The sequence below is a fragment of the Cucumis sativus genome, chromosome 3, assembly GCF_000004075.3.
Source record: "Cucumis sativus cultivar 9930 chromosome 3, Cucumber_9930_V3, whole genome shotgun sequence".
In the NCBI taxonomy this organism is placed as follows: Eukaryota; Viridiplantae; Streptophyta; class Magnoliopsida; order Cucurbitales; family Cucurbitaceae; genus Cucumis; species Cucumis sativus.
The window spans coordinates 18,641,772-18,659,507 of NC_026657.2; the positions used below are offsets into that span (position 1 = coordinate 18,641,772).

At 35.5% G+C, this 17,736-nt stretch overlaps 1 protein-coding gene across 3 annotated transcripts in view; it reads left to right on the top strand.

The window, feature by feature from the left end:
• The first annotated feature begins 342 nt into the window (after positions 1–342).
• The window catches only part of LOC116402505 (protease Do-like 7), a 50,092-nt gene continuing 32,698 nt past the window's right edge, over positions 343–17,736 (top strand). For 2 of the 3 annotated variants that reach the window (XM_031881867.1, XM_031881866.1), the window contains exons 1-7: positions 343–830; positions 3,770–3,840; positions 7,490–7,624; positions 11,829–11,887; positions 12,827–12,863; positions 16,040–16,165; positions 16,268–16,357. In XM_031881867.1, the coding sequence (XP_031737727.1) occupies positions 542–830; positions 3,770–3,840; positions 7,490–7,624; positions 11,829–11,887; positions 12,827–12,863; positions 16,040–16,165; positions 16,268–16,357 (807 nt within the window). In that variant the 5' untranslated portion in view covers positions 343–541. The remainder of the gene's footprint in view (positions 831–3,769; positions 3,841–7,489; positions 7,625–11,828; positions 11,888–12,826; positions 12,864–16,039; positions 16,166–16,267; positions 16,358–17,736) is intronic. The other variant, XM_031881865.1, reaches the window with a different exon arrangement.

The following is a 17,736-nucleotide window of genomic DNA, read 5'->3' on the forward strand; positions in this document are numbered from 1 at the left end:
AGTGTCGAACAATCTCTATTTCTTTAAGATTATTCTTGTTGATGCTAAGGAACAAAAGTTTGTAAGCAAAAATTATTATAACATCTAAAGTCTGTAGTTGCTTATTTATCTTTATTTTCAATCTTTTAGTAAAAACGCATTCTCTGGGTGGCGCACTTGATCGGGAGAGACCGATAAATTTCTTTCAAAGAGTTTTTTTTTTTTAAATTTGGAAAGAATGTCGTGATCGATCGAGATTGATCAAATAAAAATAAAATTAAGAGTTTTATAAAACCGTGCTATTTTTAAAATATAAAACGAAACAAAGTGCTATTTCTCCAAATTTGGCAAATAAAAGATCTTGGAGAAGCGACCAACCAACTGAGAGAGATGTTCGTTCTTCCCAATTGTACAATTCATTATTCGTTCAGTCGAACTGATGGACTGAATTTTTGACTTTCCCCTTCGATTCTTCTCTCAGAACTAAAACCCAATTCAGATCAATCTAACCCTAAATTCTCTCTCTTCCTCCATTTCCCAATTCGAAACATTTTTTATTTCTATGGCTGATCCTTCCGAAGGCTTGGGTTCAGAATCGGCGGCAATTGGAATCGACTCCACCACCAAGGACGACCTTTGCATGGAGATCGACCCACCTTTCCGCGAGAATTTGGCCACTGCTGATGACTGGAGGAAAGCCCTGAACAAGGTTGTTCCTGCCGTCATTGTGTTGCGCACCACCGCCTGTCGGGCATTCGACACTGAATCGGCTGGTGCGAGCTATGCTACTGGATTCGTTGTTGATAAGCGCCGTGGGATTATCCTCACCAATCGTCATGTTGTTAAGCCAGGTATTGTTGGACCTTCATTTCTGTTGCCTTATTTTTCTTACTTGTGCAATTGCTGAATGGAGTGAAGTTCAATTCTCCTATCTCGATATTGTTTAGCTCTGAAATTCGTTGGGATTAACGTGTAATGGGTTTCAGAAGGTAAATTAAGTCTTCAACTGTCTGATGGGATTTCATTTGGGGTGTTTTATATTTAATTCTTGTTCATCTGGTATTAGAATTCAAGTTATTTCGTATTTTGTTTAAGTGAAACCTGGTTAGTTTGATGAACCAAAGTTTCTTTTTCTTTTTTGATGAAAAATCTGGGAGTAAAAATAAAGAATACAAAAGAGTTAACAAAAATCACAAACCAAAAAGTGGGAGCATAAACACAACGACTAACGACCCAACAAGTTGAGAAAGAGCTCAAATCCAAGAGAATAAGACGAAGGGATAATTAAGAAAGTTTTTAGAGATAGATACCTAGAAAGACACATTAAACTTGGCAAGTGCCCACACCACTTTCCTAGATTTTACATTCCTCTAAAATCTAGTCTAATATTCCATTAAGAAAGAAGAAAGACTAGCATGCCAGAGAGTATATCCTTTATCGTGAAAGGGTGGAGCGAAATAGAGCCTTCTCGATCATGTGCCAAAAATCCTTGTTACTAGCCAAGCGATGCGATATGTCTCCAAGATGATATTTCCAAATTGTTACGCCATGTCCCAAGATCACTTCTTGCGATCAAATGGAGACATGAGTCACATTACTGTCTAGACACTCAACGCATATATCCCCGCGAGATAGCATGCTAAACGCCTAGTAAGCGGAATTAACTCAACTTTCCAATCTTAACACAACTTGAATCTTTAGCTTTTATTGCCTAGTTTAAACTTAAATCCTTAACTTATTAAGCGATATGAATATTCACAACGTAACATAACAACAAACTTCTCTTTATTAACTTAATAACATGCGTTCTATAATTCTTTCTCATCTACAAAGAACTATAAGAAAAAGGCTTCCAACACTTAGTGCAACTTTCCCAACTTTCAACTTCTGGCTAACGCCTCAATGTGTAGCAGCTCACCTTACCCTTCTTTAACTTGGCCTCAACGCCTTGTCACCTGAGGAAGGGAAACTTAACACATAAGTCAAATACTTAGTGAGTGATAAATTTAGAAAACCTTTTGGGGAATACAATTCAATCTCTTAAATTCATTTTCATTTGCATAAATAGGCCTCAACGCCTCATTTCAATAAACCATATAAATCATTCATTAGTCCTACTTATTCCTTTCCACCAAGAACATGAACCATGTCCATGCATAAACTTGGGATTCATTTCACCAGCATCCCTTGGGAACTCCAGATTCATTTCTCGTTGCTTATGCTATTAATTCAAATGCATTTGGCCAACTTCTCAATGCCTTGTGGTCTACAACACCACCATGGTTTCTTTTACTCATTATGTTGCACATAATAGCTAGCTTATTGATAGGAATAGGGCTAATGGTTTACTCGCATACAAACATCACAATCATCACATAGAAATTTTAGTTTAGAAACTTTCTTTTCAATAAACAACATCAACATCAATATCATTACAATACACATTAAACATAAATACAACATGAGACTCATAATGAACGCTTTCAAAACACTTATTTCTTTTAGAAAACCACTCACTAAAATACTTAGCCTTAGTTTCCTTCCTTTCTAAACGACTACTCCGAATCCCTTCTTCTCGCCTAATGCTTCCTTAGCAAGCAACACAATAGTTAGGAAATTCTCAGAATAACAACTCTCTTTAGATCCTTCAATCCTATTGATACCAATCTTAAATTAGATAGTCATCCTTTAGCTTCTCTTAGCTCGCCAGCTCCTACTTAACACTTTAGACGTGTCGGTTTACTTAGCTTCTCAAACCTTGCTTAAGTTTAACTCAACACGTAAACGGCTGTCTAATCAAGGTTAGAAATTTCCTTGAAATACTTAACTTTAAATGACTACTTTCTTCTCGCGTTAAACATCAAAACGCCTAACTTTTTGTGTTGAACACATACTTCTTTATCGCATTGCTCGACTTCAATGCAAACTTCCAAAACGCCTAAGTCTTCAAAACGCCTTCTTCACACTTATTTCAAAATGACCCTTCTATTCCAGACATGGGTCTCACACAAATTGAGGGAGAAACTGGCATTTTCAAAGGATATGATTGAAATCTTCAGATGCTTACCTCTTCCTATAAAGGAAAAACAAAACTGCAGACGTCTTTCTACAAAGAATACACCTTTGTGACCTCAAGAAGGGAGAAGAATATATTGGAATATGAAACTTCAGACATTATTCTATTGTTGAAGTTTTGATTGCTATACAGAAAATCTTTGTTTGGATGATAAATGGTCTCATAGATGATATGTGAGAGGGGAGGAAAGTTAAGCCCTGTGTCAGAGAAGATTTCAGAAAAAAATTTCAACTGGCTGTACGTGAATTAATGTTATCTTTGTTGAAATGAGAGACAATTTACCCTAAAAAGATCCAAGAAATAAATCTGAGGATGCTGGTAGCGTACACAAATTTTATATTGTTCCATGTCTTTGTGGTCCTTTGCTTCATGATCTCTTCTTGGAACATAACAGAAGAATTTTTGAAGATAAAATCACCCCTTCAGTGTTTTTATGGGATATGTACAACTTTATGCTTCTTGGTGGTGTCACTATTTCAATGATCTATTTGTAACTATCCTCTTGGATTGGAACCCTTTATGTGTGGGTAGTTCTCTTGAGTGGGGATTCTCTCTTCTCCCAGCCCTTAGACTGCATGGATCTTGAAACAGAGACACATCCCTCTCGTTTCTTATATATAAAAAATGTTCAATGTCACTTATGGTTGCATGAATCTTGTAAATTTGACCATTTAATGTTGTTTATTTATTTATTTTTGCACTCTTTGGTTTCAGGACCTGTAGTGGCAGAGGCTATGTTTGTCAATAGGGAAGAAGTTCCTGTACGGCCTATATACAGAGATCCGGTAAGTCTTCTGTGATTTGAAGTGCTTGCAATTCTGGTTCATGCATGTGGCTTTTCGTCGATCAATTTGGTTTACTTCTGAAGCTTTTGTGATGGAATCGTGGGAAAAGGCTGCAGGAAGTTTAGACTTTTGTTAAGAAAAAACTATTTGTTCAAGAACTAGTATAAATCTATGCGGATGAATTCCAAGGAAAGTCAAAACTTTTGGATAATATTTTAAAAACCAAGTTTGTTGGATTTGTTATGTTGTCTAAATTTTAAACTTTATGTTCACGAGTGTCTGACACATGATCATCAAACTCAAGTTTTGTTAAATAGTGTCAGCTCATGTTCAACAAATATTTAAGTGTTGAAGTATTTGATGGATGTCGGACATAGACATGAAAATGTATCTGTCTGTGCTTCATAGCAATGAAGGATGAGTTTTCAACATTTTCTTTCATCAATTTGAATAAAAGTGGCGCCGTGTATACCAACATTTTCGTCTTTCGTTTTTTTTTTCTAGATGAAAAGTCAAAGAGCTACTTATCTGTTCTGGTTCTTTGAAATGCTAATCCAAATAGCTACCAGTCTTAACAAGTTCAAAAATTCTTCCAAAGTGAAACTCCTCAATATAAACAAACATAGAACAATTGAGTGAGAACATCTGAAGAGCCCAACCAAATTGGAAACTGTTGGCATTAAGTGAGATATCAAAAACTCACAGAAAGAGAAGAAAGGAGAAACAACACCTAAAACTACAACAACCGTTGGTAGATTCACTAAGGGGTGTTTGGCAACCAACAAATTATTAAGGGGAGTTGAGTTGAGTTGGTATACTTTACAAACTCAATGTTTGGCCCACCAACTTTAAATGTTGGTCGGGTTGAGTTGGCTATTTTACCAACTTAACTCAACTCACCCCAAAGTCTTTCCAGTTCTTTATTCCTCCAATGTTTCTAATAGCTCCACTTATTGACCATTGTCGGCAACTACCTCTACCACACTTTGGTAACATACTCCAACAACCACCTTTGATGACCAATTTCGACAACCACATTCGCATAAGCAACTCCAACGACATACTTCGACTTCCACCTTTGACCAACTTTGACAACCAATTCTGGGCTCTGCCAACCACTCTGATGACAATTTATTGCAACTAACTCCAACGACTACCTTTGCACAAGCAACTTTGGCGAATTATTCTAACTTCTACTTGTGCAACCAACTCTGGGCTTTGCCAATCACCTTCGACGACTACCTTTCTACAAGCAACTTTGGTGACATATTCGGAATTCCACTTTCGCGCGGCTAACTTCGATGGCTAACTCCAGCCTCTGCCAACCACTTTTGACGAAAACCACCTTGGTTGATGAAACTTCAATGACCACCACCTCTAATAACCAACACTAACGTTCACTCAGGGGATTAACTCTGGTGATGCTATGTCTAATGAAACCCTTAATGCCAACCCTAGTTTTATGCATGCTCAACTCATACGTTCTACAAAACATTAAAGTATAAATAATAGTATTTTGTCTACGTCAAATGCAATATTTGTATGTAGAGAAGGGTGATTATAATAAAAAAAGACTCTGCAACTTTCTTAACTTTTTTGCTTTTCACTTATGACTTTTATTTTTAAGTTCATATAAAAGTGGTTACTAAAAGAAAGACTGTACTAGAAAATGTACTCTTTTTTCCTTTCTTTTATAATAAATTAGATATTGCATTGATGTGGTTTCATCATCTTCTTTTAGATTACATATGTACCTTAAGTCAAGGATTAGGGGACGCACCAGAGCATCTCAACGGGCATCTCAACTAGGTTGACACTCCTTTAACGTCCTCATCATGTCCATACAATACTAGTAGAATATAAGATTCAATAATAAAGTACATTAGGGTAATAGATAGGAGAAAAAGGCAGATAAGAGCTTAATGTACTGATTTGGAGATAAAACACAAATCCAAATAACTTTAAAGGTAAAAGCCGACCAATTCAAACAAAAATCCTGAATAGAGTATGCTCTAAACTCCTTGTTTAGCGTGCACCAAGCGGCTGCATTTCTTTATGCAATGTCCATTCGACCTGACCAAACCATGAAATTCTTACTCCACCATTTCACTTATCAATGAATAATAAATCAACTTAACTCTTTTTTGAAAGGCAAACAAGTTTTGATTGAGTTCTTACTCCACCATTTCTCTTATCAATGAAATTGTCTCTCTTCCAAAAGGGGAAAAAAATCTAAGCTTTTCATTTGTACTGAAATCCTTTCTTTTTAAGGACCTTATCGTGAAAGTTCCAATCCACATGATCATAAACCTTCTCAAACTCAAAGATACCTCCTATTTTTTACCTCTATAATCCTTGATAGCATTGTTAGCAATGAGAACCTGAACTAAGATTTGTTTCCCCCCAATGAAGGTAATCTGAGCCTTAAAGATTGGCGACAGGAGAACCTTTTTCAGTCTTTTAGCCAACACTTAAGATATAATCATATGCACACTCATAACTAGACTGATGGACTTAAAATCCCAACCCTATTCATTTTTCCATTTTGGTAATGAGATGAACAAAAATTTCATTTAGAAAACTTTCCAAGATGTCCCTGTTGAAGAACTCTCTAAAATCCCACTCAAAACCATCCTTAATGTTCTCCTATTTATCCTAGAAAAAGGTCAAAGAGAGTCCATAAGGATCAAGGGGCTTGTTCCTATCAAAGTGAACAACTGCATTCTTGATTTCTGCCAACAAAAAAAGGGAGTCCAACTCAGTCTGCCCACTCTAATAGGACATTTGTCACACCATTCTAGATCTTCAACAAAGAGTTTGAGAACCACATCCAGGGCATAGAGGGCCTAGGCAAAAAGATGGAATCTCCTCCTCGACCTCCTTCTCCTCCCTATCTTTTTCCCCTCTATCGTTCTCCAAGGAACCAATGAAGTTCTTGTTTTCTATACCATTCGCCAATCTATGGAAGTAAGTAGAATTGCAGTTCTTGTTCTTATCCCTCTCACTTTAGCTGATATTCTCTATACTTGCTACTTTGCAATGAACAAGATTGTCGAATTGTAGTTATCAAAACCGTTTTCTGCCTTAGATGCTGCCACCAGACAGTCCCTAATCCAAGCAACTGTTACTAGGTCCAACTCCAATCTCTCAGTCCCAAACCTTTAACCCACCACTCTCTTCTAACTACACCACACCTTTCTCCCACACACCATTTCGTCGATGTCCACCATCTTCACGCTTCCCTTTACTGGTTACATTTTTGGAAAGGGGGAGGGCATTTTCCTTATTGAAAAAAATGAAAATACAGTGTATACCAACTTGGACGAAGTAGTTTTCTTTCAGACTTCTTCTCAAGCATATTTAACCTATTACAAGAAGGTGCCTAGAACCCCCCTCCCTCCCTCCACTCATTTTTCGAATAGTCATTGGTACTTGTTTCTATTTAAAAGTTATGATACCCTAAACCCTTCTGAATATAGTTTTAAAAGTTTGGTGGAAGGGTCTTTTTTGTGATATGACTCCAGACATTATTATAGAGACTTAACTTATTTTTTACTCTGTTTTGCAGTTTTATAGCTTTCTTTTCTTTCAATGGTGAGATGGAAGAGAACACTAACAATTTGTTGCACATCACTATCATCATTATTAGGTTCATGACTTTGGCTTCTTTCGCTATGACCCTGGTGCAATTCAATTTCTTAATTATGAGGAGATTCCCCTGGCTCCCGAGGCTGCCTGTGTTGGACTTGAGATTAGGGTTGTTGGTAATGATAGTGGGGAGAAGGTACAGTCACATTGTTTTTCCCTCTTCCCTAAAAAAAAAAAAAAAAAAAGAAAAGAAAGGAAAAAAAGAAAGTTTTGTTTTAGTCCCATTTTATCTTTCTTATTGCTAAACTATGCTGAAGTGATTTTCTCGCATATGTTCCAAATAAAAATTCAATTCTTCATTATTTAGTATGCAATCTTTGTATTATTTTGAGAGGTTAAATGTGACAGTGGACTTATTAGATTACTTCACTCAAGTTGGCATTTTTGGTGCTCCTATCATGTGCAAATACCAATTTATAGATTCAAACCCAGTAGGGTTAGGAGTTCTTATGCACGGACAAATTTGTGATAAGATCCAAGCATCTTGAAATATATATATATATTTTGATAAGAAACAGTTGATTAGCATTCTCTTAATTTTTTTTTCGCCATAAAAGTATCTTTTGGGTAAAAAATGTTGAAATATAAAAGATAACAAAATTAAAATATAGTGCTAAGTATTTAAGATACTTCAAAACTCCTCCTTCTTGAGCATACTAACTCAATCCATAGTCTAATTAAACAATTGCGCTCCTATCATTATCTGCACCAATAAAGTACACATCTTATCTCTAAAGTCTGTGTGCATTTGTCTGTTTTTTTTTGGATAATAAATGGAGGGAATATTAGAATGACCAAAAAGGCCACAAAGAACAACCTGGGGCCGGGTAGAGAAAACCTCCTCCTAATAAGCTATATACATTGAGGGCCTTCCAATCATTTAGGATTAGAAGAAAGTTGTGATTATAAAAGAGGATAGTTTCAAACCTACCGAGAAACTTAACCTTAGCCTTGCAGTATTTTGTAATATAAATGTTGTTGGAACGGGGCCTTGGCTTGGGAGGTCTCAATAACAAAAATATGCACTTCTAGCTAAATGGGGTTTGAGATTTATGGAGGAAGAAGATTCATTTAGGTACCCAACCTAACAATGAAATACTCAAGAACACAGGAAGAACTCAAGAACACAGGAAGAACTCAAGAACAATCAAATATGACAATATATGAAAATATATTGAAATGCAAGCTATGATATCACAAGAACAAGTAACCCCTAGCCTTTCGAGAGGGCTTGACTTTCACCAAATTCCCACTCAAGGAATTTACTACAGAACTCTTTATTTCTTGCTCTCCACAGCCCACCCAAAGCCTCTATTTATAACGAAAACCCTAACCACCTTATTAACTAATTACTAATATGCCCCTTCTAATAACAATACTAATATTCTCCTAATAATCCCATTTAAACTCTAACTAGGTCCCTTACAGATCTCTTTATGAAGACAAGTCATAAGAAGCATTCATGGTAAAGAACCTTTTAATTGGCACACCATTGGAAAATTTGGAAATAGTTTGAGAAGTCCTTGGATCAATATTTCAAGAGCTTGGAGAAAGATGGAAGCCTTGGCTTTCTCCAAGCTTGGAAATGGTACTAGAATTGCCTTTTGGACTAACTTGTGGGTCGAATGCCAACGGAGGTTTTGAATTTTAGAACTTCTTTAAATCATTTAAAAAATTCTTCCTGCTATTCAGTTGTTCTCTGACTTACCCGTTAAATTATTTGGTTGCATCGCTTATGTTCATAATCCCAATCCTATCATGCTAAACTTAACCTTCAGGCTGTTAAAATGCATTCTTGTAGGCTGTCTCCCATAAGAAGGCCTGAAAATGTTTTGACCCCTTGACCAAACAGTATTTTGAGAGTATGAATGTATCTTTTTTTATTTTTTTGGAAAATCAACCTTTTTAGCCAAAATTCTCTCTAGGGGGAGCCACTTAACCTTGAAGATAATTTTTGGGACACCACACTAAACCAAACATCATTGATTCCTATTTGATGTCAAGTATGGAGAGTTCTTCTTCAGGGGGAGAAACATTATAGACTGACTTGACAAGTAAAAAACCTGAACTACGGGTTTATACTATAAGAGACTTGACTCAAAGGAATTGAGAACAGGCAGTTGATCTATCATATAACCAATCTAATACCCTAATAAGTGATTCTGAAGATCCAGGTAATGTACATTCTCCTTTTACTTCTTCTAATTCTCCCACTTCTTCTTCTTATAATTCCTTGCCTGATGTTTCTAATCTTGATATTCCAATTGCCCATAGGAAAGGAAATGTGTCAAATATCCCATTATAAACTTTCTTATGATAAATTGTTTGACAGTCATAAAGCCTTCACATCCAAAATAACCAACCTGTTTGTTCCAAGGAATATACATGCGGCATTAAATGATTTGAATTGGAAATTAGCAGTGATGGAAGAGATGAATCACTGAAACAAAATTGCCCATGGGACATAGTTGAACTACCAAAAGAAAAGAAAACAGTTGGATACAAGTTGGTGTTCATGGTAAAATGTAAAGTTGATGGCAGTATTGAAAGGTACAAGGCCAGATTGGTTCCTAAGGGGCTTGCTCAAATCTATGGAGTTGATTATCAAGAAACATTGGCTCTAGTTGCTAAAATCAATTCTATTAGAATTTTGTTGTCTGTCGCAATTAATTTTGATTGACCTCTTTATCAACGGGATGTTAAGAATGCTTTTCTCATTGGAGAAATGGAAGAAGCGCTATTTATGGACTTGTCACCTAGTTTTGAGGTAGATCTCGAGATTAACAAAGTGTGCAAGTTAAAGAAATCACTATACCGTTTTAAATAGTCTCCTACAGCCTGGTTTGAACGCTTTGAAAAAGTAGTCACAAGCTATGGATTTAGTCAATGTCAAGCCGATCATACGATGTTGTACAAACATACATGAAATGACAAGGTTGTTGGTTTGATAGTTTGTGTTGATGATATCATTCTTAAAGGCAGTGATGAGACGTAACTAACTTTTGTGAAGAAAAAGTTAGCACATCATTTCCAAATCAAAGACCTAGGAACTTTAAAGTACTTCCTAGGCATGGAGTTTGCCAGGTCCAAAAGTGGCATTCTTTTCAACCAAAGTAAGTATGTTCTTGATTTGCTAAAAGAGAGGTTTACCTGAGTGTAAGGTAGTAGAAACTTCCGTTGAGCAGAATCTGAAATTGGAAGCTTCAACTAAGAATGAAATAAAGAAAAGAAAAAAGTACCGGAAACTTGTGGGGAGACTCATGTATCTTTCTCACACACGTCTTGATGTCGCTTTTGTAGTTAATATGGTAAGTTAGTTCATGCATGCACCTGGCCCTCTCACTTTGATGCAATTTATAGAATCCTAAGATATTTGAAAGGTACTTCAGGAAAAGGCTTATTGTTTCAAAGAAATGACCATCTCAATGTTGAAGTATATACTGATGCTGATTTGACAGGTAGCACGACTTATAGAATATCCACTTCTGGATACTGCTCCTTTAGTTGAGGAAACCTTGTTACTTGGCAAAGTGAAAAACAAAGTGTGATTGCAAGAAGTAGAGCAGAAGCGGAATTTAGAGCTTTAGTCCATGATATTTGTGAGGGTATATGGATAAGAAGATTGTTGGAAGAATTGAGATTTACTCAAACAATGCCCATGCACATTTTCTGTGATAACGAGGCAGCAATTTCCATTGCCCACAATCCGGTCCTTCATGACAGGACAAAACATATTGAAGTCGATAAATACTTTATAAAGAAAAAGATCGATGTGGGAGTAATATGCATACGTATCTTCTAAAAACAAAATAAATTGCAAATGTGTTAACTAAAACCCTTCCAAAGTGGCAATTCAAAAAATTGATTGACAAGCTGGCCATGACTGATTTCTTCAAACTAGCTTAAGGGAGAGTGTTGATTATTTCCTTTCTTGTATTATATTTTATTGTATTATAATTGCCAAATTTATTTTTTCCTTCTATGTAATGGGTTGTTCTTCTATTTAAGACAACCCTTCTCTCTTTGTGAAATATACAAGAAATATATTATTTTGGCATGGACTCTTTTGTAGGTACACATGATCTGTAAATATCATAGGTTCATATTAACCAACATATTACAGAAAAAGAGAGTGGTAGATAGAGGGAGAAACTACCAGAACCATTACATCCATAATGATTCTTTATTCTTAATAGTTAATTATGTTTTAAGCTTTTAATTTAACATATCATTATTTCTGAACTTCATTTATATCCATAATGATCCTTAATGAATTCCCATTGCAAGATAATTCCATTTTTTTGTGTGTTTTTGCCAATTGAGTCTCAATAATTTTACAGGTTTCTATCTTAGCCGGTACCCTTGCTCGGCTGGATCGGGAGGCTCCTCACTATAAGAAGTATGTTGTGCACATCTAATTGTAGTTTTCATAAATTACTTTTTCCAGGCTGTTATATTCACTTCAAATGTTGACATCAAATATATTATCCTGGTATTATTATACATCTTTATTTTTTATTTTATGTTATGAATTTGTAGTAGATCAATCACTTCTATTTTAGATTTTGATAGGAATATAAAAAAAATTAACATAAACTCAAGCCATATAAAAAATATATTTACAATTTTAGACATTTTTAATCTTATTTTGTTAATGTAATATTTTTTCCCTAAAAAGATGGGATTTTTAGACTTATTATGGGGAATTAAGTTTCTGGGTTTACTATTTGGTGCATTATTTATAATTTTCTTTGAAAAATAACAATATTAATTTGTTCAATGTAGAAAGTTAGATTTCTTATTAAAAAACAGTGTGTATGTTAATAGGCCTTTATATTTATATCTTTTTCTGCTCCTTTGCCCCATATAATGTCTGGAATATGAACACTAGGCTCTTCAATGACAAACAAAAGATCTTTGACATCTAGCCCCATATGTATGCAAGTGATTGATGTTTTTTTTTTTGTAACTCTTTTGATGTATGGGTTTTTTCGCTTCCCTGGTCCTTTGGCACGTTCTCCTTATGAGCCAATTAAAGTTTTTGTTTCTTATAAGAAAGAAGTGAAATCTGGAATAGAAGTAGCTCCTGTTCATTTTCCTCTTACGTTCTATTGTTCTTTTTGAAATCTGAAAGAAGCTTTTTTTCTCTTTTCCTTTTCCTTTTTCTCCCCGGATAAATTCATTATTAGCATGATGCTATTTCAATTTTGGACCCAAGTTTATCCTATTTTTTTATAGTTTTTCTGTTTGTTGTCTGACCTCTAGCCTGCTCTTTGTCAGATCTATTAAATATTTTTTCGTTCTAGTAGCATGACAATTGTTTTTATGCTTGTTGCAGAGATGGATATAATGATTTCAACACATTCTACATGCAAGTGAGTGATTTAACATTTTGTACGTCAATAAATCTTTTTCGTCTTTTATTAGAACCGATTAGAAGATTGCCCCTATGGTTAAAGCTTGTGCAAGTTTTCTTCCCAGATTTTGAAGATTGGTTTTCTGAAGTATGTTTAGTTGGTTTAGAAGTTTATCCTTCGCTATTTTGCCTTCTAGTAAGGCTTTTATCTAAGGTTCAGGCGAGTCAATCATGTTTTGATTTCACTTCCAAGCTTCATGTTTTATTTCATTAGTTTAGTGGAAAAGTCTTGTTTCCGTTTAGAAAAAACAATTTCCAAGCCTCAAAGCTCTATTTCTTTTGAGGTTCAAGTTTTGCCCTCTGCTGGATGTCTCTTCAGTTGGATAACCTTCTTTTGAAACAGAGACAAGCCTCTTTATTGATAATAAATGAGACTAATGCTCAAATTACAAGAGTATTATACTAAGAGAAGAATAAGAAAGAAGGGAAAGCAAAGTTCTTGTTTCCGTTCCAAAAAAAAAAAAAAAAAAAGAGAAGAATAAGAAAAGACAAAAATCATCCAAATAAACTAAACAATGATGAACCCGGGCAATACAAAAGGGAAAGCGACCAACAAACGATCACAAAGAAGAAACAACGAAAGAACCAAAGACACAAAGAGTTGAGACATTAGTAAAGAGCTTTATACAAAGAAAATATAAACACTTTGATGAAAAGCTCGGCCCACACCTTCTTCTCATTTTGTGGACGGCCAAAAACTTCAGAGTGACTGCTTTTCGGCTTGATCTGTGCTGAAAACCATGCTGAATAATCATGCTTGGATGTGAAGCTTTCCAACATTTTCAGAAACGTTTGCCATCCCTTTTTTTCCTTGCTCTATAGAATATGTATGAATGATCTTCCTCCTGTTCTGGGCCATAAGTTGCAACTTAAAACCAACCCTTTCTCCACTCTGAACTTTGAGGCTTCAGTTATGCCATTTTCGGCTCATTCTTTCTTGTAAAAGTACTGCTTTTCTGATTGTTGACATAGATCTTCAATAGCCACTTGGAACCAGCAGAGTTGGGAGCTTCATAAAGGTAGTGTTTTTTTTGCTTCCACATCTTCAACTTGGAATAACTCATTCTCGGACCAAATACTGTAGGGAGAGTCCATAATTCTGCATCTTTCCACCTCCATTTCTAACTTACTCGCCGGAAAATTGAAATCTAAGAGAGTCAGAAGGGGAAGAGGACGGGGGAGAGAGGGGAGAGAGGGGAGAGAGGAGAGGAAACAGAGAGCTTACCTTTCTTACCCAAACAAAATAGTATCTTGAGACTAGATTTCTGTTAGAAGTTCGTTACAAGTGAGCCCAAGGGAACATTTTTCTTAGGGGTCGGATATATTTCAAGTTTAGTGGTGGTATAGTTATCTTTTGGCTAGTCTTCTAAGAGCGGCTGTATTTGAGAGAGGAGGGGTGCTCTGGTTGAATAGCTTTTCCTATTGGATTTTTGTTGTTAAGCTAAACCTCTTTTATTTTCAAAGGACTGGTCAATTAGAACCCATTTATTTATTTTGAAAAGGAAACTGAGATTTTCATTGATATATTGAAATGGAATAGCGATAATGAGACAACGAGACAAAAAAAAAAACCCAACCCAAAGATGCCAGAGTAAGGATACAAAAGCGACTAACCCAAAGGTGAACAAACTAAAATAGAAAATCGAAAATGCAACCTAGCAAGCAGACAACCACTAACAAATACAACCACCAGAATAGCAATCAAAATACGAAACAATACATTGAAACAAAATTTCATCTCTATAAACTGCCGACGGAATGATTGAACAAGGCCAGAGAGAATTCATGATCTAAACTTCAAGGATCCAAATGTCTTGCTGAAAAATGAACAGCTTCAAAGTAAAATCAAATCACAATCTTTAACAAGGGATCTTAATAAATGACCTGGAAATAAATGTATTGCATGAGAAAGAATAGGAGGATGATTAGGTGTATGGCTGATTCTAACCTATTTAAGTTATCCAAAATACTAAAGTCCCATTCGTTTCGGGTTTGGTTTCTTCTCATCGTGATATTTTTTAAAAAAAGTTTTTCGCCCTGTGGCAGTACAATCTTGTTACTTGGTTGGTCAAAGATTTTGGTGTTCCTTAGTTGTAGGCTTTTTGCCTTATTTGACTTGTAATCATCATCAACTGTTATGTTTTTCTTATTTGTTTTGGAAAAGAAAACATAACTTTTCAATGAAATGATGAATTTTGTATTTTGGAGCATTTGTCTCTTTCATCGTAACAATGAACAGTATTTGTTTCCGTTAAAAAAAATCATTTTAATTGTAAATTTCTTGTAACTCTCCAAGTTTCATACTCCTCTTCTCAAATATTGTAGGGTAAGGCGGGTTGTCTAATGAGATTAGTTAACGTGCGTGTAAACTTGCTTACTCACAAATATAAAAAAGATTCTCTTCGCGGGACAAAAGTTTTATTAAAATGAACTTCAAACAATAGAACAAAAACAAATGATAATGGGGTTGGCCTAGTAGTTAATGAAAGACATAGGTTTGCTAAAGGGCTAAGAAGGGATGCATTCAATCCATGGTGACTACCCGCATAGGATTTAATATCTAGGAGTTTTATAGATGCTCAAATGATGTAGGGTTAGATGGATTGTACTGTGAGATTAGTTGACGTGGTGTAAGCTGGCTCGAAAACTCATTGATATTAAAAGAAAAACAATAGAACAATAACAACTCAATGAAGAACCTAAAGTACAATAAACTCTCAAAGACCAACCTAAAGACAATAAAGATGACAAAACTCGCTCAATGGAGCAAGAGCTTCTCTACAAGCAAAGGGAAAAAGGCCAACTTCAACTTCATCCTCACAACTGCCCAATCACTCCAAAGTTATTTGACCGTTTGAAAGATGCAACTTAATGATTAAGAAATTTGATTTCCATCACATGCATCTTTCCAAAAAGTTTCTTTCATTTGATGCTTCAACCATTGATGTGTTTTTGGATTAAGGTTGTTGGCCTTATTGGATAGTTTTTATTCTTTAATCAGTCTTGTATCGTCATATTGGTTTTGTGCTTATACCGTATATACATGTCTATTTTCTGAGGATGCCAACTTATGTGTTTTAAGTTTTAGAATGATTCATGCTCTGTCTAATCTCCTAAGGCATCTTTATTTTTCAGGCTGCATCTGGAACTAAAGGTGGTTCAAGTGGTTCCCCAGTAATTGATTGGCAAGGCAGGGCAGTGGCATTGAATGCTGGAAGCAAGTCCTCAAGTGCGTCAGCATTTTTCTTACCTTTGGAAAGAGTATGTCCTTTATATATTGGCGGCACAGATGGTGTGCAGCTTTTCGGGTGTGGGTTTTTTCCTTAGGACTAAGGATACATTGAAATACATTTTTTGTTGCAGGTTGTTAGAGCGTTGAAATTTCTTCAGATGGGTAGAGATTGTTATGATCATAAATGGGAAGCAGTTTCCATTCCCCGTGGTACGCTTCAGGTTTGTTGTTGAAATAATTCTTATAAAATTTAAATACAAAGATTTTCATCCTCTGCCTACCTTTTTTTGAAAAGGAAACAGTCTCATATCAGTTTATTAATATCCAATTAGACAAAAGCTCATAGCACAAAAGGATTATATAGTGAGCAATTATCGCAAAACCAAACAAGGAATAGGAGGGGCGCCCAGGCATAGTTGACACTCCCATATCACTCTCATCACCTCCAACAAAATAAAGGACCAAACAACAAATAAATAGAGACCAATTGGGGCTAAACACAGCCAATACAAACCAATGAGAAACATCTTAAAGTTTGCTTAGAAGCTTTTTTAGCTTTCCTCTCTCAAGTACTTATGGTTTTGATGGCTTGGTGTTGTTGAATTGCACGTATCAAATTGTTTTTCTGAAAAATAAAATATATCACTATTAAATTCTACCATTTCGGTAGTTTCTACCATCCAAACTTCTTCCACCGAAGGCTCAGCTGACTGCAAATTGGTCTAGAGTTGGGCTCTGTAGGAGGCTTCTGCAATCCATGATTGGCTGAACTTAGTGAAGCCCACAAATGTCTGTTATCTAATATCATATTATCATGAACTCGGGATGTATTAACACCATTTGATGTAATTCATCACCAATTCAATCCAACCAATTCAACCCAAAAGTTTAAGCTTTATTTAAGCTAGTAGGTGAAGGTAAATTTAGTTATTTATCACAACCCTCCCTCCCCCTTTTGGACTTGAAATACTTGAAAAGCCCAAAAATGAATTTTAATTGGGGAGAAAACAATAAGGAAGGAGCTTGAACCCAGGACATTCTGAAGCAACCTGCTCTAAAGCCATCTCAAATCACCAATTCAACTCAAAAGCTTAAGCTAGTGAGTGAAGGTAAATTTAACTATGCAACACAACAGTAATGAAGTTAAATATATTTATTAGTAAACTGAAATCTGCTTGGTTACAACTTACAAGAGAGAGCTAATACTTATACTAGTTTAGTCGAATTAACAGCTAACTATCTAATTAAAAAGACCAAGTGGCTAGAGAAGCCTATATATAACGACCAAATATCCACCTACTAGCTTTTAGTGCTAGTTTGTAATTTTGTATCAATTAAAGAGAAAGGCCCAATAAACCCCTACGCCAGATATATCCTTGAAAGAATAGATATGAATCCTTCAACTGTGAATTCATTTCAATATCAGCAAAGTTGTGTTTATCATACTCCCCATTCCCCTGTACATAATTCATGTATCTGAAATCTTTCTCCAAGAATGGGCCACGTCGTACTGTATGCCTGATTTTAATCAAATATGTAATGACTTCTTATAAGTATTGTCTGCTTTGACTATGATTTTATTGTGGGGTGTAATTTGTCT